A 23,649-nucleotide genomic window follows, 5' to 3' on the forward strand; every position below is an offset into this window, starting at 1 on the left:
AATGGATCAGCTGTAATTTAGAGCACTGGAGTTTAGATCCTTTGGATGAGAAACTCCAGGAGAGTTTAGGAAATGCTCTCCCAGAAAGCCAACTTCTGGATAGAAGCCTCTGCCTTTTCATAGACTGCCATCCTGAGGAACTTTCTGAGTTGAAAGGAGGGTCTCATACTTACAATATGACGGCCATTAGCCACGTGAGGATATTGGATGCGGTTAGTAAAACTCTAAGAAAAAATGTTTTAGATGTATTTAATCTTCAGTAATTAAAAATCTTAATTACATAATCATAAATGGCTAATGACCGTCATATTCAACAGGACAGCTCTAGGGAGTTTATGAACAGAAAATAGGTTCACGTGTTCATGGTGACATTTGCCGCACTGTAGTTAGGTTGGTATCTGGAGCAAAGTCTCCTCGCCCCCTGGTTTTGTTGTTGTTGTTGTTGTTGTTGTTTTGTCTTGTTGTTTTAATTTACCTCCGATGCAGTTCTAAGCCCAGCAAATGTTCAATGCGTATCTGTGGAACTGAATGGAGCGGGAACTTGGCTTTAACACATACTTTGTTTTCTAAGCCATGGCTTCTTAGCCAAAGGACATGGCTTCATTTGTGAGGCTGTTTGCCATTCCCTGTGCCAGGTCTTGGGACATAGGTGTTCCTCCCGACTGTGTCAGCTGATGACCTCCTTCATGAGGCCTGTCCCAGTTCCCCCAGGTAGAACTAATCTCTCCTAACCTCTGTACACACTTCTAATATAGCACTTATCAGAAACATGAATAATTAGCCGGATTTGCTCACGACCTTTATCTTCCACACTGAACTCGAGGTGGTAATGAGAAACCGGTCTGTACTGCACAGACCAGGAGACAGATCTGGACTCAGTTCACCCGCAAATTGCTAAACTTATGGACGTGGGGATGACATTGAACTTCTTATAGCCTCTGTTTCTGCCTCCATAAAGCTGGAGTAGTGAGCCAGTAAGGTCAGAGGCTGTAAGGAAGGACTAAGGCAGGGAATGTAAATTGCGTCCTGCACACAGAGCAAACATTCGGTACACCCTGCTTTGTGGCTGTTGTGGTTAGTCGGTGAACCCTCTGAGGGAAACATTAGACTATAGTCCCTCTTCTACCATTTCTGGCTCTGGACACAGAGCCTGGCGCATGCTAAACATTAAATAAGTGTGCGTTAACTAGAAGGGGGTAGAAAATTCGCTTCCCGAGCCATGTCAGTAATTTCCATTTCTAAATACAGTGTCAGCCACTTTGCGACACCACTCTTAAGTAAGATGGATTGCTGCCAAGCCTGTGACCAAAAGTAAGCACGCTGTGGAAGTTACTGGGGAAATGATTAGCATTTAATTCTTGGTGGAAGTTTAGAAAGATGGGTCTATGCTTTGAGGAAAATAACACTGTCTTTTTGTGGTAAAATATATTTTAACTCAGAGAAAAATAAGTATCCTCAGTGTAAATCTCAATTTTTATCTGTCTTACTTACTAGAAAACACTGGAAGAAGCATGGGACAAAACTAGTCCACTGAATCTCTATTTCTCCCTTTTTTTCGGGTTATTACTTTTTACCACATGCTATAGTCTGCATTGCAGTTTTCATCATGACCCTTGCACATACGCATGGTGACTGAATCCAAACTCCACAAAACAAATCTACCTTTACTTCTGGGTAGGTGCATTGATGTTTTCTTGATTCTACTCCTGTTTTTAATGTTGATCCCAAGACACCGGACAAGTGTCAGAATTCAGTGACACGGAGGCTCGGCATATTAAAGACGCAGTATTGAGCAGCACACTTTAACTTTCTTCAAGTGTCCACGGACATCCACGTTAACATTTGACTGACTTGAAGGAATAGCACCAGGTTGGCCTACTATCCCTATAATATACTCACGTATCTAGAACTACAGAAACCAACCCCTCACATCTCCAGTCTTCTCGGCTTGCCTGGGTCTCCCTTGGACAGAGAGTGACGGTTTTGACCTCTAACTAAATACCCCTGTATTTCCCCAACGTGGTAGGAAAGCCCACACAAGGACAAGGGGCAGAGCGGCCTACCTTTAGCCGGCTTCGAACTCATCCTGTCGGACGCGAATCCTGACAGCCGGTGGCTGTGTTGAAGGCTAATCTGAATTGGATTTTCTAAACCCTGAAACTGCATCACCATCCTTAGCTTCCTCACGGCAACTGAGAAGGAGCCGAGGTAAGAAGTGACAGGGGCCAGAGGTTGGTGTGGTTTACTGATTAACTCCATTGCTGAGCGGAATATTTGTAAATGTTTATGAGAAAAGTCCTCAATGCCAAATTGCCTAGTAAGCTGGAAACTGGTGTCTTAGATAAACATTTTGGGGAGATCTCTCCCAGCCTAAGAACTTTTAGAGGGTAAATTTCTGCTCACTGCCTCTAAGACTGGTTAGAGGTCAAACGCCACGCTGATGGATCTTTCTTTAGTAACCAATATGCATTTGTAATGGCATGAGAAGCCTACTATGGACCTGGAAAAATGGGTTTGTATCTAAGTAATATGTGAAGAATGGTCCTGTCCACATTCCAGTTCATATGTTGAGATCCTATCCCCGAGGACCTTACAGTGCGACCTTATTTAGAGATTCCACTATGGCTCATGTCCTTGTGAAGGGGGCAGGGAAGGGACACATCCTGTGGATGGAAAATGAAGCAAAAAGACAAAACATGGCTTTGATAACCCAAACAGAAAGATCTAGAAGGATTCCTTCCCAGGAGTCCCAGGAGGATCAAACCCTACTGACACCCTGATTTTAAACTTCTGGTCTTCAGAACTCTAAGTCAGTACATTTTGTTGTTTAAGCCATGCAACTTATGATATTGAGGCCCAGTAGCCAAAAACAAGATAAATAAATTTAATAAATCCAGTCTTTCTTGCTATTTGCAAGCTCTGTGATACATAAGCTATTTTCTGCCTTTATTTCCTCATTAGAAAAAAAATAAACGATTGAGCCAAGGTGGTGGTGGCATGCACCTGTAATTCTAGCACTAGGAAGGCAGAGGCAGGTGGATTTCCATGAGTTCAAGGCCCGCCTGGTCTACAGAGCAAGTTCTAGGAAAGCTAGGTCTACTTGGAGAAATCCTGTCTCAAAGAACAAACAAAAAAGCTGATCTTTATTTTTATGGCATGGATATGGGTCTCTTGCTAACATCTATATGTGCATGACATATGTGTACCTGCTGCTCACAGGGGCCAGAAGAGGGTGTTGGATTTTTCTGGAACTGGAGTTACAGAAGACTGTGAACTGTCACATGGGTGTTGGGAACCAATCTTGGATTCCCCTGCAAGAGCAACAGGGAACAAACGCTGAGCCATCTCTCCGCCTCCAACTCCCTAAGTTTTAAAGGGTGGAGGTGACAATAACACAGCTCATAGTCATATCTGATTTAAATAAAAGAATGTAAAAATACCATAAGTACATTGGTGGCTATTGCCACTGCACTGATATTTGTATTTGCATAGTTGGGTATCGTAGCTTGGCTTTCTTATTGGATAGAAATGGTTCCATTTAAAAAAAACAAACAAACCCTGTACATAATTTCTGAATGTCAACCTTAAGACTTTGCTGTGTTGTTGTTGTTGTTGTTTCTGAGAAAGCGTGAGCAGGGGACTCAGAATGCTCAGGGTTGACTCCAGGCATAATGCTACCAGGCATGCTCTATGACTTTAGGTAGGACTCTGGGCTGCTGTGGGCCCCGTTTGTCTGCATCACCAGATGGAGACATATAGATAACATCCCCGCCTACACCCTTCACAGGCCTGCCGTGAAGATAAAATGAGATTATCAGCATGAAAGCAAATCCAGAGACAAGGGTGATTCCTGCTCTAATTGCTGTCAGCTCCACAGCCTTCACAAGTGTCCAAAGTGTATTAACAGATTATCTCTCAGGAGCCTCGCTTCTACCACACGTGGCAGTGCTTTATTCCTGAGGCCCGCTGTCTTCAACTTTATCTTACAGAGGACGGATGGCCACTCAGTGAGGGTAAGTGACTTTGTATAGCTTAGAGGGAATGAAGCAGAGACCTTAACCCTTGGCTTCAGATTCCATCAGACTCATTTTATCACTGGGCAGAAGGGCCATTGTGCCCACCCACCGGGACCTAGAGGCAGACAATGGAAGCTGAGCAGAGGGTTTTCTCAGGAACATATACCTCCCTGAACATCCGTAGGCACTTAATGATCACAAGGAAGAGAGATTTTTCTTCAGCAGCTCAGATAACTTCTGGCAATAGGTTCACACTCTTATAAAGAAGCCCTTACCCAGGACTTGTAAACAGCTTTAATAAAACTTATTGTATCATCAATATAAAAACACATGAAAGCAAAAGGGAGATTAACTAGGTGTTTTAGATAGGGTTTCATTGCTGTGAAGACCATGACTACGGCAACTCCTATAAAGACAGACATGTACTTGGGGCTGGCTTAGTCCGTTGTCATCACGGCAGGAAGCATGGCCGCATACAGGCCAACGCGGTGCTGGAGAAGGAGCTAAGAGTTCTACATTGGGATCCACAGGCAGCAGGAAGAGACAGTGACACACTGGCCAGGCTTCAGCATCTGAGACCTCACAGACCAACCTGTCATGACCTCCAACAATGCCACGCCGACTATAACAAAGCCACACCCACTCCAACTAGGCCATCCCTCCTGCTAGTACCACTCTCTAGGAGACTATGGGAGCCATTTTTACTCAAATCATCACACTGGGGTATCAGCAAGAATGCTGGGGGGGAGGTGAGTGGAGAATAAAGGCTAGGGGGAGGAGTGATGGGCAATAAAAAAGATAAAAATTCATGTACGTATATACATGAAGATTCCACAAGGAAACCCATAATTATATGTAACCAACATGGGTTGATAGAAATGTTAGGCAAAAAGGGACGAGCAATTAGTAGCTCCAGGGAACCCTTGTCCCCAAGTAAGACTCACGCAAAAGATGGATTGGTTCCCTCCATTCTCCCCAAGAGGACAAACTGCCTCCTGGTAACCATTCCTTCTCGATTTCCTGCAAAGGCGTGCTGTCTGGGACAGTAGCCAATGGCTAAGTCCACCTGCACTTGAGAATGTGGACGCAGCTCCTGAAGCTACTACTCACGCTCCAGTGCTCTACCTGCTCACAGTGCTTGCTGCCCTGGACGAAAGTAGATTCGGGACATGTCCAGCACCAGAGCGAGTTCTGTAGGACAGCATAGCTATACACTGTGTAGATAGGTATGAATGGTGGCCCAACTGAGGTACACTGGGCCTCCACAGTGACAGTGCAGAAAAGGGGAAGTCCCCAAGCAAATACTGGCAATGCTTGTCTAATCACTCTACTGCAGAAGTAGCTGGGTATGTAATCCTGATATTTAGGAAATGGAGACATACATATTAGGGATTCAAGGTCATCTTTAGCTACACAGGCCAATCTGAACTTCACGAGACCATGTCTTGAAAACAAGAAGAGGTTTTAGATTTTAAAATGGACTCAGTCAGTGTGGCGTCTGACCCACGGAAGGCATTCAGAAAATGGCCATCACTTCGACTCTTCTCACCGCTGCAAATTTGTTTCTGATCTGAGTTCATGCTTACTCTATTTTCTGCTGGGTATCCCTAAGAATCTGCTTCTTATCCTACAAGGTTGAGAGCTAAATCGTAGAATTTAGAAGAGTCACTCCATCTAACGGCATGCCTTTACCGAAGTATGGATGCCCTAGCTGAACGTAGCAACAACCCACGTTGTCTTAAGGAAAGGCTCACTTAGTATCTTGCCTTGACCCATTTCTCTACTTCATGAATAAAAGACAGGATATGGGATTTCCTGAGATAGGAAAAAATAAAGCCACAGTGAATTAGCCAAAAAAGAAAAAAAAAAGAAAAAAAGAAACCCTTTAGAATCTATTTAGAGTTATAGAAGAGTTAAGGATGAGGAAAAGTAGTAAGGCTGAGGATAGCTCAGTGACTGAGAACTTGCCTAGAGTGTGTAGGGTCTTGGGTTCAATCCCTAGCACTGGAAAAAAAAAGGAAAACAGAAAAGAGAGAACAAAAACTCCAACTATGCTAAACAAGGCTGATGCTGTCTGAACCAGGCACAGTTTGCCGTCTCCTGTAGGCTTTTAGGTTTAGCTCTCCCAAAAAGTTAGACCCGTATTTGCTTGACCTGAGCTCAGTGAGATGGGAAAATACTGGAAATCAAACGTCAGAAATAGTCTGCAAATCCTCATCTCAAGAACTTTAATTATGTTTTTGAGGCATCGGGGTGCTTCTGTAACATCTCGAAGAGTCTTTTAATTGATGTGCACAGCTCTGGCAAGAACCAGATTCCAAAGTGCACGCTTGCTAATTAAAATTAAGTATACCCAGAGAAGGTGGACATAAATAGCTTCGTGGCATTATAAAGCAAGGAGGAATAATCAAAGGCGATGGAAAGTGGAAACAGAAATGAATGGGGTCTACCTGTTGCTCCTTGCTGGGCTTCAATGTGGTGTGGAGACTTGAGGAAAATTATATATATATATATATATATATATATATATATATATATATATATATATATATATTTCAAAGTTGTCGTTACAATAGCAGAATAGCAGTGGTGTAATGGTAGGGTAAAGCAGAACATGAATCTCCTTCCTTGAGGCACCCAGAAATGTATTTACATATTGTCCATTCTTTTCAGCTTTTCTACAGTCCTTTGTACTTAACAGTGCTGAGTTAGAGAGAGCACGTCCTGCTTTGAACGAGTGGATTGGTGTTCATCCTTTCAACAGTTTTAAACTGTGGCCCGAGGCAGTCAGGCTTCCAGATTAGCCATAACGTTTTGTGATGCCTTTGAGTTTCTATTACACTCTCTCTCTCTCTTTCTCTCTCTCTCTCTCTCTCTCTCTCTCTCTCTCTCACACACACACACACACACACACACACACACACACACACATGTGTTTACACAGGACAAAACCGAAGTGCAGAGTCCTGCTTGCCTCTGATTTTAATTCCCTCAGTTGCATTGCCCCTCTCCCCACATGCGCTCAAGTGCGTCTTCCGCAGTAGCACAGAGCTAAGTGGCTTGAGACTCGTTGCTCTATGGACTTGGGAATGCTAGAGTGCTCTTGCCTTTGCTAACTCTGCCCTGTCATTAAGTATGTGGTCTTTCGAGTTCTGTGGCGGGGGGGGGGGGGTTTAGTTTCTGAAAGGCGCTAAAATAAAACACGGGTTTTAATTAATATACTACCTCCTACTCTGTGTGCTGAACGGCAGGAAGCCGTGAACTCTGCCATTATTGCTTTTTATTGGGCACTTCCTCCATCAGAGATGCCCCTTTTAAGCCATCAAATTAATCTTTGACCAAGTTTCCGGCTTGCAGGCTCTCCCAGGGGAAAGGAGACTTATCTCTATGAGGTCATCTCGTCTTTCCGTTCCTCGCCCTCCGTGGGGATCTGCTTACCGATAGGGCTAAGGTTCCATGTGGGTCTGAGAGGGAGGCAGAATAAGTTCAAGGGTCCTAGGGAGGTGGTTCCTGCTATCCTATATCACATTTGTCCAAGCTTTTTTCCTTCCTTCCGATGCCAGTGTCAGAGCGCATTGGCTCACCTCAACTCTGAGCTGTGTTTTCGAAAAACGCAGCGGGTGACGACTTGGCTTGAGTATCCGAATGGTCTAGAACGGTAAGGGAGTTGATGTTTCAGGAAGTTCAGCTAATGAAGCCGGCTATTAAACGCCCACTTTGAAATCCCCCGATGGTCCCAGCTGACTTTGCTCATGGCACTGATCTAGAAACCTCACCTCACATTAGTACTCTCTCATTCCCCCTCCCACTTGCCTATTCCTCCATGCCTGAAGTAACTGCACATAGTCCCTCTTTAGACTAGCTTTTGGTATTTCCCCCTTCATCTCAAGCAAAGCCTTTGGAGAGCGGAAAAAGCTAGAAGCTGCCATTAGGAAGGTCGAAAGTGCCTCCAGGACCTGTTAATGACTCATAGGTATTTGTCTTGAGAACAGCCACCTTCCCAATATCTCAAGGTTGGAATTTCACTATTATAAAGGTTTCACTTTATAGTACCTTGAGTATAAAATAAATAGCCACTTCTCCAGTGTTTCTATTGTCCTAAGTAAAAATGCAAAGGTAAGACCTTCTCAAGTCCAGTCCAGACTTGCTGGTCCTTCCTTCTAGAATGTTCTTGACTTCTTAGCTTCCAGTATTGAGTCAATTGTCAATTCCACAGAAGTCTTCATTAAAGCCATTAAGGCAGCCCGTCCCTCCAGTCACTAGGACGTCACCCTACCTTGCTATTTCCTAACAGTTGTCATCTTTTCTAATTCTTACCTGGTATTAATTACTGGGCTTATTTCTGGGCATACTACTTGGGAGTCCATTCCCCACAAAGACCTTTCCTGGTTTTTTGTTTTGTTTTTTTGTGGGTTTTTTTTTTTTTTTGCTTTATTCCAATGCCCCAGGCAGCACCAGTGTTCAGCATCTGAAGAGAAGAAATGGTAGCTATCCCATATGCTTGTCATAACGTTTACTAGCTCTTGTAGCAAGACAGGCTTTAAATATACAAACCATTCAAAGGAATTTACCTCCCTGGTCAGTGGAACCCATAGGTTTCTAGGTCTCTGTCATGATTAAGAACGCAAGAGTGAGGAGATCGGACTGTGGGCTACTCATCCATGGCAAGCAGTCTCTACACGGATGTGCCACAGCCTAAACTTGGGGAGGGGCCATAGTATCCATCAGTGCTTTTTTAAAAAAAAATATTTATTTTATTTATTATATAAGTACACTGTAGCTGTCCTCAGACACACCAGAAGAGGGCATCAGATCCCATTACAGATGGTTGTGAGCCACCATGTGGTTGCTGGGAATTGAACTCAGAACCCCTGGAAGAACAGTCAGTGCTCTTAAACACTGAGCCATCTCTCCAGCCCCCATCAGTGCCTTCTGGACAAGAAGATGGAGAAGCAGAACGGAGGACTCTGTTTTCTCCGTTAGCCCAAGCATGTTGAATAGGGTGTGACTGAGGCCCCAAAAGAAACAGATTTGGAAAGAATGCTTAGGCCTTGTTCACGAGTAGTAGTTCTCACCCTTCCTAATTCTGTGACCCTTTTACACAGTTCCTCGGGTGGTGGTGACCCTCAACCATAAAATTATTTCATTGCTACTTCATAATTGTAATCTTGCAACTATTGTGAATTGAAATGTAAGTATCTGATATGCAGGATATCTGATATGGGACACCCCCAAAAGGATCACACCCCCATATATATGTATGTACACATATAATATATATGTAGATATATATGTATGCACATACTTATATATGTATATGTATATATATGTACATACACACACACACACACACACACACACACACACACACAGGAGTCACAACACAAAAAGCAAGAGTTGCAGCACATGCCTTGCTATCATTCGCAGGTGCATCTAATCTGACAGAACTTCTAGCCTTTACTCTTTTAGGTCAACTCTGTCCCTGGGGTGTAAAACTGAACTAATAAGTAAGCAAAAACATCTACATTTTCCCCTCCATGCACAAACTCGAGCCCAAGATGCTTCACTTTTAACAATATTAAAAGCAGCGAACTTCAACTGACCCTTGTAAAATCTTAGGGCAGGAAGTGGTAGTTTTTCTTTGAAAAACAGTTGTAAGGTAGGGGTTGGGGATTCAGCTCAGTGGTAGAGCGCTTGCCTAGCAAGCGCAAGGCCCTGGGTTCGGTCCCCAGCTCCAAAAAAAAAAAAAAAAAAAAAAAAAGAAAAAAGAAAAAAGAAAAACAGTTGTAAGGGGGTATTTTGCTTCATCTATGCTGTACAGTCATAATCCTGATTGTCCTGTGAGTTCTGATTGGTAGAGGGAAAATCACCCAGATCTCCATGAGTTGATTTTTCTAAGGCAGTGTAGAAGAACAGGCCAGAACATGGTCAAGGGATCAGAAGCGTAGGCCCAACCTTTCATTGCTCACAACTGACCCACGGGATGGAGAGATGAGATGCAGTGGCGGTGTGTGAAAACTGGCATTTCACAAATAGTTACTGCCGTACGTGCTCCCTCTGAGAACTACTGATCGACATTTCCCCTCTCCCCTTGAAGCCTCTTTTATGCTTCCTCCCTATTCTTTACTACTAGACTGCTATTGATCCGGTCTTCACGGATAGATGAAGCTGCAGTAATGACTGCTACCATCATATAACACGTTTCTATGATATTATATACCATATAATAACATGCTCTGACACATCTGGGTGAGCAGATGTGCAGGCAGGCAATCTGAGTACTACCCCACTTGCTGGGAATGCATCAATTATGACCATATAGGGAAAGTACTGGCTAAAGATAATAGAGCAGCACTAGCCAGGATCTCCTAGGGATATCTGACACCAGCTAAGGGATCATCTTAACACATCGATCTTGGTGAGGGTTCAAGTGGTTTTGTTGTTCTTGTTGTTGTTGTTGTTGTTTTGTTTTGTTTTACCATTTTTATTATCATAGTCTACCATGGCCTATGTAATGCTGGATAGGAACTGGGGGGCAATCTAGCCTCCAGAGAAGGTTATGCAGAAGGAAGTCATTCAAAAAGTGGCGGAATGCTCCCCACCCCGCCCAAAACATGCCCTCATTTTGACTCTTTGCTAATGCTCTCAGTTGAACTCTTTATACTTAAGATGTTTTTCATAAATGCATAAAGTGGAGCAATATATCATTTTATGGTGTCATCTGGTTACAGATCTACTTAAAACCACTTAGTACAATTTGTCCTCAACCTAGTTTAAATGACTAATCATGACACTGTACCATAGATTCCCCCCAGCATGGGAGGAACAGTGGGAGGATCCTTTGTGCTGAGCACTAAGTAACTCCAGCCTTTGATAGGTATCATATTAAGCCATAAGCAATATGATTTCATTCTTTAATACCTGTTATAATAATACTAGGACTCGCTCTAGATCAGGAAGTAGTTTCTACTCCCCACTCAGTTAATTATCTAGTCTCAAGGCCTTAGCAACCCACAAAGCAGAGACTGACAGCCCTCGTCTATTAAAGAAAAAAAAAGAGAGAGAGAGATAAAGAATACCGAGTTCAATGAGTCCAAAGTACAGCCTGACTGAAGAGTTGACATTTATTGAGCACTTAGAAGAAGCAAGATCATTTTCTCAAACTCACTGCTGGGGCTTTCTTCTGACACGGTTAGTTTTGGTGGACTCCCCATTTAAATCAATTTCACAACTTACCAAATAAGTTTTCAGAAAGAGCAAACTCGTCCGTGGCTTGTAAATGGGAGGGCCCAATCAGATTCATTTCGAACACCACTCCAACTTTTCAACTCGAGAATGTGCTTCTGGGATGGTGGTCTTCAAATAAGAACCCTGGAAGGCAAAGACACAGAAAGTTCATGGTTGCAGGACAGGGTCAGGAGTTATTCGAGAGAAACAGAGAGGAAGCAGTTGGACATACAGACGTCCAAACAGCTCCTCTGTAGATATTTTCTATTCCTTTCTGTATGTATTTTCTCAATGTTACTATTATATCTCACTTGAACTTAAAAATGTTCAAGTTATATGCCTTTAGACAAGATATTTTCTACTTTAATATTCCATAGGTATTTCATTTTAATTCCAGTATTTGGAGATTTAGACAGGATGTGATAACATTGGGAGTTTGTCTTTACTTCTTTTATAAATAGAGACAAAAACATATATAAAAGTTTTAATTTAAAAAGGGTTCATCTTTGATTTATTTTCTAGACTTCATTTAAAAGTTGAACAGGGCTGTGCAGACACACGATAGTATTCTCATGCTACTTCTTAGTATAACTCCCTTGGTCACTTACATATTATGTCAGCAGATCAAAGTTCAGAGACTGTTCTGCTAGGATAGATTTGATTTCTTGCTGCTGGGGAAATGTTTAGGAACTCTTACTCATTTTAATGTCTATATTAGCTCTACCTTGGACTAGGGTAAGACCAAAATGCAAGGGATATAGGACAAACAGATAATGGGAGCTGGAGCGATATCCCAGCCCTTAGAAGCACTTACTTCTCCTGCAGAGAATGTGGGTTCACTTCCCAGTACCCACTGGGAGTGTCTCTTCCTGAGATATGACACCTTTCTACCCTCTGCAGGCTACAGGCATGCAAGTGTGCACAACCTCACCACCCCCACATTAAGTGATTTTTTTTTCATTTTACAAAAGAGAAATAATGATAAGTCTTACCCAAATGTCTGAAACTTCATTCTGAAGGAATTTCTGCAGTTTACTTAAGAGAAGCAATGTCCACACAGAACTGTTTCCGTAGGTCAGCTTTCCTTCCTTCCTTCCTTCCTTCCTTCCTTCCTTCCTTCCTTCCTTCCTTCCTACCTTCCTTCCATTTCTTACGTCCCCAGAGAGGGGGCAATGAATAGGTGAGTCCTCAAAGCTTTCTGGCTAGGCTAAGAATGCTTTTCTAACCTTTTTATCCTGTCTCCAACTGAGAACTATTTTTTTCTAAATATTTATATTTTCTGCCGTGGAAGAGAATGTTAGAGTTTTGTTGGACAAATATTTATCTCATTAGAACTTCCCCACCAGGTCTTTCCCAGCTCAAGCACAAGGGAGCTTCTGATCTGTCTGGCAAGGTGGCCCACAGCAACTGCTTTGCTTCACCCATTCTTTCATTCACGCTTCCAACAAAGATTTTTTTGAGAGCTCATTCCAGCGTAAATCCTGGGCTGGATCTTCTGAGATAAAGTGACGGAGGCCAAAAAACAAAAAGCATCCATGATCCACAATGTCAAGCTTAATGACAGATATCCATAAAGTGGCCACACAGCCAGGTTGATTATGTGTTGTAATGAATGTGATTTACAAAGGTCCAAAATACCATGCCCTGATCTGTGTGGTGTCAAGAGATACTGAGGTTGGTGAAGAAGGACAAGGGTGTTGTTTCTACTTGTTTGTTTGATTGATTGGTTGGCTGGTCTGTCAATGGTTTCACTACGCATGCCAAGCTGACTGGCCTTGAACTGACTATGGGACACAGAGTAGCCTTGAACTCATAACCTCCTGACTACCGGGATTGCAGGTATACACCCCCATGACCTGGCAGAAGATATGGCTTTAAGAACAATTCTTAAAGAATGGGAAAGTCTGGCTTACCTAAACAGACACCAACAGCATCAAGAGCGTCCAGACCAACCTGATCCATATGGTAAACCAAGCATATAAAGTTCCTAAACTCTAGGAAAACTCTGTCATGGAACCCGCCTTTTCGAATGGTGACTTCTGGGAGACACCGAGAACAATAACCTTCATCCCAGAGTGAAACCTAAGTCACAGGAGAAATGTGTCATGGCCAGTTCATCTGCATTCTCCTTGGGAGGTTGTTCTTAGCACAGTGTGAAAGAGGAAGACCTGACAGGAAAAGCACTGAAAGTCAAGACAGACCTTTCAACAGAATCCAACCAGAAGAGAAAGCCAATCTCACCTCCATCATTGGGCGGTTTGAATGAGAGACGCCCGCCCTCAGTCTTACGTGTTTGAATAATTGTTCTTCAGTTGGTGGAGTGTTTAGGGGGAGTTATAGAACCATAAGGAGGCTGAGCTCTCTTAGAGGAAGCATATCACTAGGGGTGGACTTTCAGGGTTTGTAACTTTGCCCACTTCTAATTCACTCCCTCTGCTTTCTGTCTGTGGTTGATGATGTCATCTCTCAGGTGCCGGCCCCCTGACACTATGCCTCCTCTGATGTTAAGGACTATCCTTCTGGAACTGTAAATTAAAATAAACTCTTTCTTCCGTTACTTGTTTTTAGCTATGGTGCTTTTTGACAGCTTCAGAAAAGTAATACAACGCTTGTCCTCAAATAACTGCCACATATCAGAGTGGACCTTTGAACCCACGAGGGCCCAGGAGCTTTGTGGGACAGTTGTGAAATAGGAGCAACGCTGTAGCCCATGCAGAATGTCCAGAGGAGCAGTCAGGACTCTGAGTGATATTCTGTCTGGGGGCGGGGACAGTAGTAGAAGTAGAAGCCAGAGCAGACTCTATTATGCATATGGAGAGACATAGGCCCTTCTGAAATTCTTGGGGACTGTGATTGGGAGGACAGGCTTTGATAGGGAGCTGGAGGTGCAGAGGAATAAGCTAGGAAATGCTGAAGCCAATAAGGAGGCCTCATACATACATACATACGGGAAAAAAACACACATGGGAGACATGTATCCCAAATGTGTGTGTGTGTGTGTGTGTGTGTGTGTGTGTGTGTGTGTGCACTCACGCACATAAGAGCATGTGTGTGCCCCCAATTCAAGCAATGAGTATTGGCGATTCTCTTGTCTCTAGAAGTGAATATTCTACAACGCTAAGAGCTGTTGATTGTTCTTCATTTTTCTTTCTTTTTTTATTGAATTTTTTTGTTTAAATTTCAAATATTATCCCCTTTCCTGGTTTCCCATCCATAATCCCCCTACCCATCGTCCCTCCCCCTTCTTCTATAAGAGTGTTCCCCCTCCCCAACCACCCCACCTTCTTGCCATGACATTCACCTACACTGGGTGCAGGGGAGGTCCAGCCTTGGCAGGACCAAGGGCTTTTCCTCCCATTGGTGCCCAACAAGGCCATCCTCTGCTACATATGCAACTGGAGCCATGGGTCTGTCCATGTGGACTATTTGGATGGTAATTTAGTCCCTGGGAACTCTGGTTGGTTGGTATTGTTGTTCTCACGGGGTTGCCATGCTCTGACAGAGACTCCCAGGAGGCAGCTATATCAGACTCCTGTTAGCATGCAATAGTATCTGGGTTTGGGGGCTGTATGTATATGGGCTGGATCCCCAGGTGGGGCAGTCTCTAGATGGCCAATCCTTCAGTCTCTGCTCCACACTTTGTCTCCATATGTCCTCCTATGAATATTTTTGTTCTCCCTTCTAAGAAGAACTGAAGCACTTTGGTCTTCTCGCTTCTTGAGCTTCATGTGGTCTGTGCATTGTATCTTGGGTAATCTGAGCTTTTGGGCTAATATCCACTTATCAGTGAGTGCATACCATGTGTGTTTTATTTGTGACTGGGTTACCTCATGCAGGATGATATTTTCCAGATCCATCCATTTGTCTATGAATTTCATGAAGTCATTGTTTTTGATAGCTGAGTAGTACTCCACTGTGTAGATGTACCACATGTTCTGTATCCATTCCTCTGTTAAGGCACATTTGGGTTCTTTCCAACTTCTGGCTATTATAAATAAGGCTGCTATGAACATAGTGGAGCATGTGTCTTTGTTATATGTTGGGGCATCTTTTGGGTATATGCCCAGGAGAGGTATAGCTGGGTCCTCAGGTAGTGCAATGTCCAATTTTCTGAGGAAACTACAGACTGATTTCCAGAATGGTTGTACCATTTTGCAATCCCACCAACAATGGAGGAGTGTTCCTCTTTCTCCACATCCTCGCCAGCATCTGTTGTCACCTGAGTTTTTGAACTTAGCCATTCTGACTGGTGTGAGGTAGAATCTCAGGGTTGTTTTTGATTTGCATTTCCCTGATGAATAAGGATGTTGAACATTTCTTTAGGTGTTTCTCAGCCATTCACTGTTCTTTAGCTGAGAATTCTTTGCTTAGCTCTGTACCCCATTTTTAATAGGGTTTTTTGACTCTCTGGAGTCTAACTTCTTGAATTCTTTGTATAGATTGGATGTTAGCCCTCTATTAGATGTAGGATTGGTAAAGATCTTTTCCCAATCTGTTGGTTGCCATTTTGTCCTAATGACAGTGTCCTTTGTCTTACAGAAGCGTTGCAATTTTATGAGGTCCCATTTGTCAATTCTTGATCTTAGAGCATAAGCCATTGGTGTTCTGGTAAGGAAAATTTCCCCAGTGCCTCTGTGTTCAAGGCTCTTCCCCACTTTTTATTCTATTAGTTTGAGTGTATCTGGTTTGATGTAGAAGTCCTTGATCCATTTGGACTTGAGCTTTGTACAGGGTGATAAGCATGGATCGATCTGCATTCTTCTACAAGCTGACCTCCATTTGAACCAGCACCATTTATTGAAAATGTTATCTTTTTTCCACTGAATGGTTTTTGCTCCTTTGTCAAGGATCAAGTGACTATAGGTGTGTGGGTTCATTTCTGGGTCTTCAATTCTATTTCATTGTTCTACCTGCCTATCTCTGTACCAATACGATGCAGTTTTTATCACTATTGCTCTGTAATACTGCTTGAGGTCAGGGATGGTGATTTCCCCCAAAAGTTCTTTTATTGTTGAGAATAGTTTTGGCTATCCTCCTCTTCCTCTTCCTCTTCCTCCTCCTCCCTCTCCTTCCTCCTCTTCCTCCTCTTCCTCCTCCTCCTCTTCCTCCTCTTCCTCCTCTTCCTCCTCCTCCTCTTCCTCCTCTTCCTCCTCTTCCTCCTCTTCCTCCTCTTCCTCCTCTTCCTCCTCCTCTTCCTCCTCTTCCTCCTCTTCCTCCTCTTCCTCCTCCTCCTCTTCCTCCTCTTCCTCCTCTTCCTCCTCCTCTTCCTCCTCTCCCTCCTCTTCCTCCTCTTTCTCCTCCTCTTCCTCCTCCTCTTTCTCCTCCTCCTCCTCCTCCTCTTCCTCTTCCTCTTCCTCTTCCTCTTCCTCTTCCTCTTCTTCTTCTTCTTCTTCTTCTTCTTCTTCTTCTTCTTCTTCTTCTTCTTCTTCTTCTTCTTCTTCTGTTATTCCAAATGAATTTGCAAATTGTTCTTTTTAACTCTATGAAGAATTGATTTGGAATTTTGATGAGGATTGCACTGAACCTGTAGATTGCTTCTGGCAAAATGGCCACGGATGTATTTTATGTTATTCGTGACTATTGTGAAGGATGTCATTTCTCTAATTTCCTTTTAGTCTTTGAGTAGAGAAAGGCTACTGATGTGTTTGAGTTAATTTTATACCCAGCCACTTTGCTGAAGTTGTTTAACAGACTTACTAGTTCTCTGGTGGAACTTTTGGGGTTCCTTAAGTATACTATCATATCATCTGCAAATAGTGATATTTTGACTTCTTCCTTTCCAATTTGTATCCCTTTGACCTCCTTTCATTGTCTGATTGCTTTGGCTAGTACTTCAAGTACTATATTGAAAAAGTAGAAAGAGAGTGGGCAGCCTTGTCTAGTCCCTGATTTTAGTCGGATTGCTTCAGGTTTCTCTCCATTTAGTTTAAAGTGGTTTGCTGTATATTGCTTTTATTCTGTTTAGGTATGGGCCTTGAATTTCTCATCTTTCTAACATCTTTTTAACATTAAGGGGTGTTGCATTTGTCAAAGGCTTTTTCAGCACCTAATGAGATGATCATGTGGTTTATTTCCTTGAGTTTATTTATATAGTGGAGTGTGTTGATGGATTTCCATATTTTGAACCATCCCTGTATCCCTGGGATAAAGCCTACTTGATCATGATGGATGATCATTTTGATGTATTCTTGGATTCAGTTTGCAAGAATTTTATTCAGTATTTTTGCTTCAATATTCACAAGGGAAATTGGTCTGAAGTTCTTTTTCTTTGTTGGGTCTTTGTGTGATTTAGGTATAAGCATAATTGTGACTTCATAGAAGGAATTGAGTAGTGTTCCTTCTGTTTCTATTTTTGTGGAATATTTTGGACTGTATTGGTATGAGGTCTTCTATGAAGGTCTGATAGAATTCTCCATTAAGCCCATCTGGTCCTGGGCTTTTTTTGGTTGGGAGACTTTTAATAACTGCTTCTATTTCTTAAGGAGTTATGGTATGGTTTAGATTGTTTATCTGATCCTGATTTAACTTTGGTGTGCAGGCTGACAGGAACTGGATGTAGATCTCTCGTGAGAGACACAGCCAGAATATGGCAAATACATAGGTGAATGCCAGTAGCAAACCACTGAGAATGGGACCCCCATTGAAGGAATCAGAGAAAGGACTGGAAGAGCTTGAAGGGGCTCGAGACCCCATATGAACAACAATGCCAACCAACCAGAGCTTCCAGGGACTAAGCCCCTACCCAAAGACTATACATGGACTGACCCTGGGCTCCAACTGCATAGGTAGCAATGAATAGCCTGGTAAGAGCACCAGTGGAAGGGGAAGCCCTTGGTCCTGCCAAGACTGAACTCCCAGTGAACGTGATTGTTGGGGGGAGGGCGGTAATGGGGGGAAGGATGGGGAGGGGAACACCCATATAGAAGGGGTGAGGCAGGGGTTAGGGGGATGTTGGCCTGGAAACTGGGAAATGTAATAACAATTGAAATGTAAATAAGAAATACCCAATTTAAGAAAGATGAAGAAAAAAAAAGAAAAAAAAACTTCTAACTCTTCTATAAGACTACCCAAGTTCTATCTACTGCTTGGGTGTGAGTCTCTGCATCTCTTTCCTTTGGTTGCTAAGTTGTGCCTCTCAGAGTAGCATTATGTTAGGTCCCTGTCTGCAAGCATACCTGAGTATTAGTAGTGTCAGGGATTGTCTCTTGTTCATGGGATGATCTCTAGTGTTTAATAGGTATATTTTTCTTCATTTGGATTCCTAGACACTCTGCTGTTAGTTTATATAAACATGGTTATCTTAAATTCAAATGACAGGCACGTAATAGTCCCCAAAGAAATGTTGGCTCACTTCAGCTACTTCTGTTTATTTCTTTTGCATAGTTCCACCAAGTTCCATTATATCTGTTGTATTCCCTTGGGTAAGTAGCATAAAGATCACATTCTCCTATTATCACAAGCCTTTGGATATAGTTTATCATTGGCTCGCCCAAAGAAAACCTCAATTCCCCCAAGTCTGCCTCATTTGGGTGATTATTGTTCTCTGTGGGGGAGGAGGTAGGTCCACAATGTTGGTGCCCCTGATGAGTTAACAACAGAGCAGTCTAATCACAAATAGTTAGCAGGGCCCACTCTAACCTCTTTTACTGAGTTCACTAATCCCTCAAGGAGTTTTTAAAAAGGAATCTCCTTAATTTTGGAAATGGTAACACAAGAACATGACATTTTAGTATACTCTGTGTAGCTATAACGAAATACCTGCGTCTAAATGAATTCTTTGATTCATGAGTATGGTGGCTCTAGAATGGTGGTAATGGCCTGGCAAGGACACCCTGGTGCCATCAGAACATAGTTGAGAAATGGAAAAAGAAACTGCCTTACGTAGAAAGAGCCACTAAAATATTTTCTGCAATATATATGACTTTATTTTAATTTCTAGAGGCTTTAAGATTTAAAACACTTAAACTGTTTCTCTATTGAGTTTAATTTAAGTTATTGCTGGTATTCACTCCATCAAAACTACAGCTTGCTTTGCAGTCTGTTTCTGCAGATAGGTGACCCTTTCTCCGTATCAAAGCACACAACAGAGAAAGTGGTCTCTCATACAAGGAAGAATGCAGACACATCAGGCCCTGCCCACAGGCAGGTGACATCTCACAGCCCCAAAGAAGCAGACATGCTTGAAGCACGGCTAACTGTTTTACGTGGTGTGCCAGGGCAAGCAGAAACTGCCTGGTTATGTTTACACACACACACACACACACACACACACACACACACACACATGTCAGACAGAGCAAGCGGGAAGTGTGATAAGGATATACACCCTCAAAGTTCACACCCTGATGGACTTCCTCCAGCAAGCCTGTGCCTCCTAAAAGTTCTATTGTCGCCTCAAACAACAACACTGGGGACAAAGTATTCAAACACATGAGACCCCGGGTGACATCACTCCTTCAAACTACCACATGCGCGGTACAGAAACCACAGCTGCTTTCTTGTAGCAAAAACATAAGATCGGGGATAGTGTACCTGTTCTGAGTTCCTACAGCCTCATGGGCCACCTGGAGCCTAGTCATTCAACACTTCCACTTCTAACCTCTGCAGCATAAAGTTTTAAAAGTTTAGCGGCAGGGTACCACAAAGATTAAAGGGTCAACCTTGCCCATACTTCAACACTTAAGCAAAAAGGGCAACATGAGCAAAAAATAGTTTGCCATCCTCCAAAAGTCACAAACAGAACTTGTCACTCAATCATCAAAAGAATGGATACAGTAACTAAACATTATATGGACACCTTTTGGAATTAAAATGACTATAAACGGAACAAAACATTCCAAAATGAACCAGGACTTTGTGTACTCATGTGGATAAGTAAAAAGCATCACACTGAACAGAAGAATCAGGCTTTAGAATAATAACCCATGACTCGATGTCATTCACACGTGTTTAAAGATTTGCAAAGCATGTTATATTATCACTGACACTCCACTGCTGGGCTCAGCGAGCTATGACTTGAAAGCTAAGGGCTTGATTTGCCCTTTGGTCTTTAGCATTGTAAAACTACAACAGAGTAGAAAAGTTGCAAAACTGTCCACGTGGTCTGCAAAGCCTGAAATAATCCCTCACTCCCTGCCGTTCACAGGAAAGTTTGTAATCTCTGCTCTCATTATATATACATATATACATATATATGAATTATATATCTGAATATTCATAAATACGACATAATTTCATATCAAGTTATACAATTATAAACTATGTATAATTTATAATATATACAATATATTATATATCATTATATGTTATTTATATAATAATGTAAACATATTATATATGACATAATAATATATGTGAATATCCACACATATATGAATAAAAACAATGGCTCTATTACTCAGAACATTAGTGAGTTGGGTGCACAGAACATTTCTTTAACACCCTCAATGCTGTCCTGACTCTAGGTAACAAATGCAAGCGCAGTAATTACATTACTCTGCTCTTTGTGTGTTAAAAATATTTCATATTTAAAAGATTGAGCAAATTTATGTGCACAATATATACAATTATATATGCACAGGTGTCTGTTGTGAAAATGACTAAATGAATCCTAATGCTATACTCTCAAAAGCTTACACACCTGTGAAGATGTGGGAGCTCATACAGAGCTTCGCTCTTACCCTCCTAAAAGCTTTCAGAGAAAGTAAGTTCCTCCCATAAAATGTTTTTACAGACAACTGCGATCAGTAAAGATCTGCTGGAGATTCTGGGTGACACCATGAAATCTGCATTTGAGAAAATACTCTGGGAGCTAGAGAGATGGCTCAGTGGTGAAGAGTGCTTGCTGCTTCTACAGAGGACCTGAGTTCAGTTCTCAGTATTCACTTCAGGCAGCTGGAAACTACCCATTACTTTAGCTCCAAGGGATTTGATACCCTCTTCAGGCCTCTGTGGGTACTTGAACTCAGAAGTGCACATGCATGCACATGGACACCACACACACACACACACACACACACACACACACACACACAAATTAAAAATAAAATACGTCCTTAGAAAATAGTACTCTAGGTGTTAGAGAGATAGCTCAGAGTTTAAGAATGCTTGCTGACCTTGCAGATGATCTGGGATTAGTTCCCTGTATATACGCAGTGGTTCACAACCATCGGTAACCTCACTTCCAAGTGACCTGATTACCCCCCTCCCCTGACAGGTACCTGGACACACATGAAGCACATACATTAACACAGGCTATGCTAGTTACTTTTCTCTTGCTGTGACCAAATACCATGACCAAAAGCAGCTTACAGAAGAAAGAGTTTGTGTGAGTTCATGTTTCCAGACACATCGAGACTCCATGATGGTGGATCAGAGGCATGGTATCAAGTGTAGGCCTGGTGACAGGAACAGGAAGCTGGGAGCTCACATCTCAACCAACGCAGACAGAACGAACTGGGACTGGCATGTGGCTTTGGAATCTCCAAGCCTGTCTGTGTGATATGCTTCTTCCTGCAAGGCCATACCTCCTCAACCTCCCGAAACTTCACCCCCGTGTGCTCAACTAGCTGAAGTTATGGTGACATTTCTCACTCAGGTCAGCACACAGGAAAACACTCACACACGTAAAATAAAAGAATAAGTATTTATTTTAAAAAGATAAGTGTTCTCGTGGGAATGTTGGAAGCAGATATAAGCCTACGAATAAGGGGATGGAAAAATAGAAAATTCTTCATCAAAGAGGATGATTGGCATTTGCAGTCTCAGGGAGAGAGGAACAGGAAGCAGCATAGTCAAAGGGGAATGAAAGAGAGGAAGAAACCTAACAATACAAAGGGTAAGACTTGGGTCTCGGTGGAAGCAGGGACAGAACGTGGATTTTATTTGATGTCTATTCCTATGACACCACAACCAAAGATTTAATTTAAGACGTTGAGAATAATGTAGCAGAGGATTGCCTTGTCTGGCATCAGTGGAAAAAGATGTACCCAATCCTGTAGAGACCTGATGAACCAGGAAGAGGGGACACAGTGGGGTGGGCACCTCTCAGAGGTGAAGAGGAAAGGAAATGGGGAGAAGAACTCTGTGAGGGGGAACCAAGGTAGCAACACTTGGTATGTAAATAAATAGAATAATATAATAAACACATATTATTTATTAATTATATATATATAACAAATATATATATAAAACGGCAAATGTCAAGACTGAAATATCTAAAATATACATATCAACATTTTATAATAATATATTGAATATATTATACATAAATTAAAGCTTTACTTCTGGAGGAGAAAAACGTGGGGCATAAATTCAAAAGGGGTAAGTGCCGTTTGCTTCTATTGTGATATGACATAGAGTTACTGGTAGTGTGGACCCCCACTTTTTGGTTATCAATGTTTATTTATTTAGATATTATGTGTCACAGAAAGTTCATGGTGGGAAAAGAGATTCCACTTTGACATAAGCCATTTGTAATTGGAGGCCTTGGATAGGTGCTGTCCAGTAAAGCAGCACTGGCTGAGGTAGAGTAACCGGGTCTTGGGAGATGCATGTAAATGCTGACCCCATGTGTGGACTCATCGTACACAGTCACACAAAGGCGCTGGTAACACTGTCCTGTGAACACAGATGCCGTGGAACATAGACTGTGGTGAATCGTTTTTCAAAGCTTAACTCAGAGTGTGACTCCATGGTCAGAGGGAGTCAAGATTCAGTGCAAAGGTGTGCTGTTCGGGAGAAAGAGAAATGAACCCTCGAAAAAGGATAGCATTTCTATCTGTCTCCATATTTATTGTATAGGTAAATAAACTCCAGAGTACACTGACATGTCTTTTAAGCATGAATGAGCTCTAAAACTCTAACTTACTGAATCCTTCTCTGTCTCTGTCTTTTTGTCTTTCTGTCTCTGTCTCTCTCTCTAACTCACTCATACACATGAACGCCCCCCCCACACAGCATTCAAACAAATTGCATTAGTGTATACAATGCCATCTTGAGCCAGAAGCTAATTTTTTAAAATCCCCCCCCCATAATGAGTCTACTGCATCCCTCGAATGGGCTGTCATTGTGATTAATTTTATGAGTAGAACTGTACTACTACTGAGGTTGTACCTGAAGAGGACATTGAACCTCTATTTTTCCCTTGGAATGCTAATATTGGCATATGAAGAAGAAAGAGACTCAGATACAAGAGTATCAGCCAACATAAAGTCCACATGTGTGGAAACAGACTTAGTAAACTGAGCTTTGCACAGTTAAAAGTAGTCGCACAATTCAACTCAGGCAAAAACACATTGAAAGGGACAGAATCAAGCCATTAAATTAGGCGATACGAGGGCAACCTGGTATAAAAGTATATACAACCCCTTTCAACAATATGACACATTGGCTATTTTCTTATCTA

The 23,649-nt window shown here is 42.3% G+C and overlaps 1 protein-coding gene across 6 annotated transcripts in view; it reads right to left on the bottom strand.

Annotated features, from left to right (window-relative positions):
* Nucleotides 1–23,649, bottom strand: part of Nr1h4 (nuclear receptor subfamily 1, group H, member 4) — a 95,970-nt gene that overhangs the window by 55,142 nt on the left and 17,179 nt on the right. For 2 of the 6 annotated variants that reach the window (NM_021745.1, XM_008765262.3), the window contains 1 exon segment: nucleotides 11,253–11,387. In NM_021745.1, coding sequence (NP_068513.1) covers nucleotides 11,253–11,319 — 67 coding nt within the window. In that variant the 5' untranslated portion in view covers nucleotides 11,320–11,387. 6 annotated transcript variants of the gene reach the window in all.

Source organism: Rattus norvegicus, chromosome 7 (genome assembly GCF_036323735.1).
Source record: "Rattus norvegicus strain BN/NHsdMcwi chromosome 7, GRCr8, whole genome shotgun sequence".
NCBI classification, from domain to species: domain Eukaryota; kingdom Metazoa; phylum Chordata; class Mammalia; order Rodentia; family Muridae; genus Rattus; species Rattus norvegicus.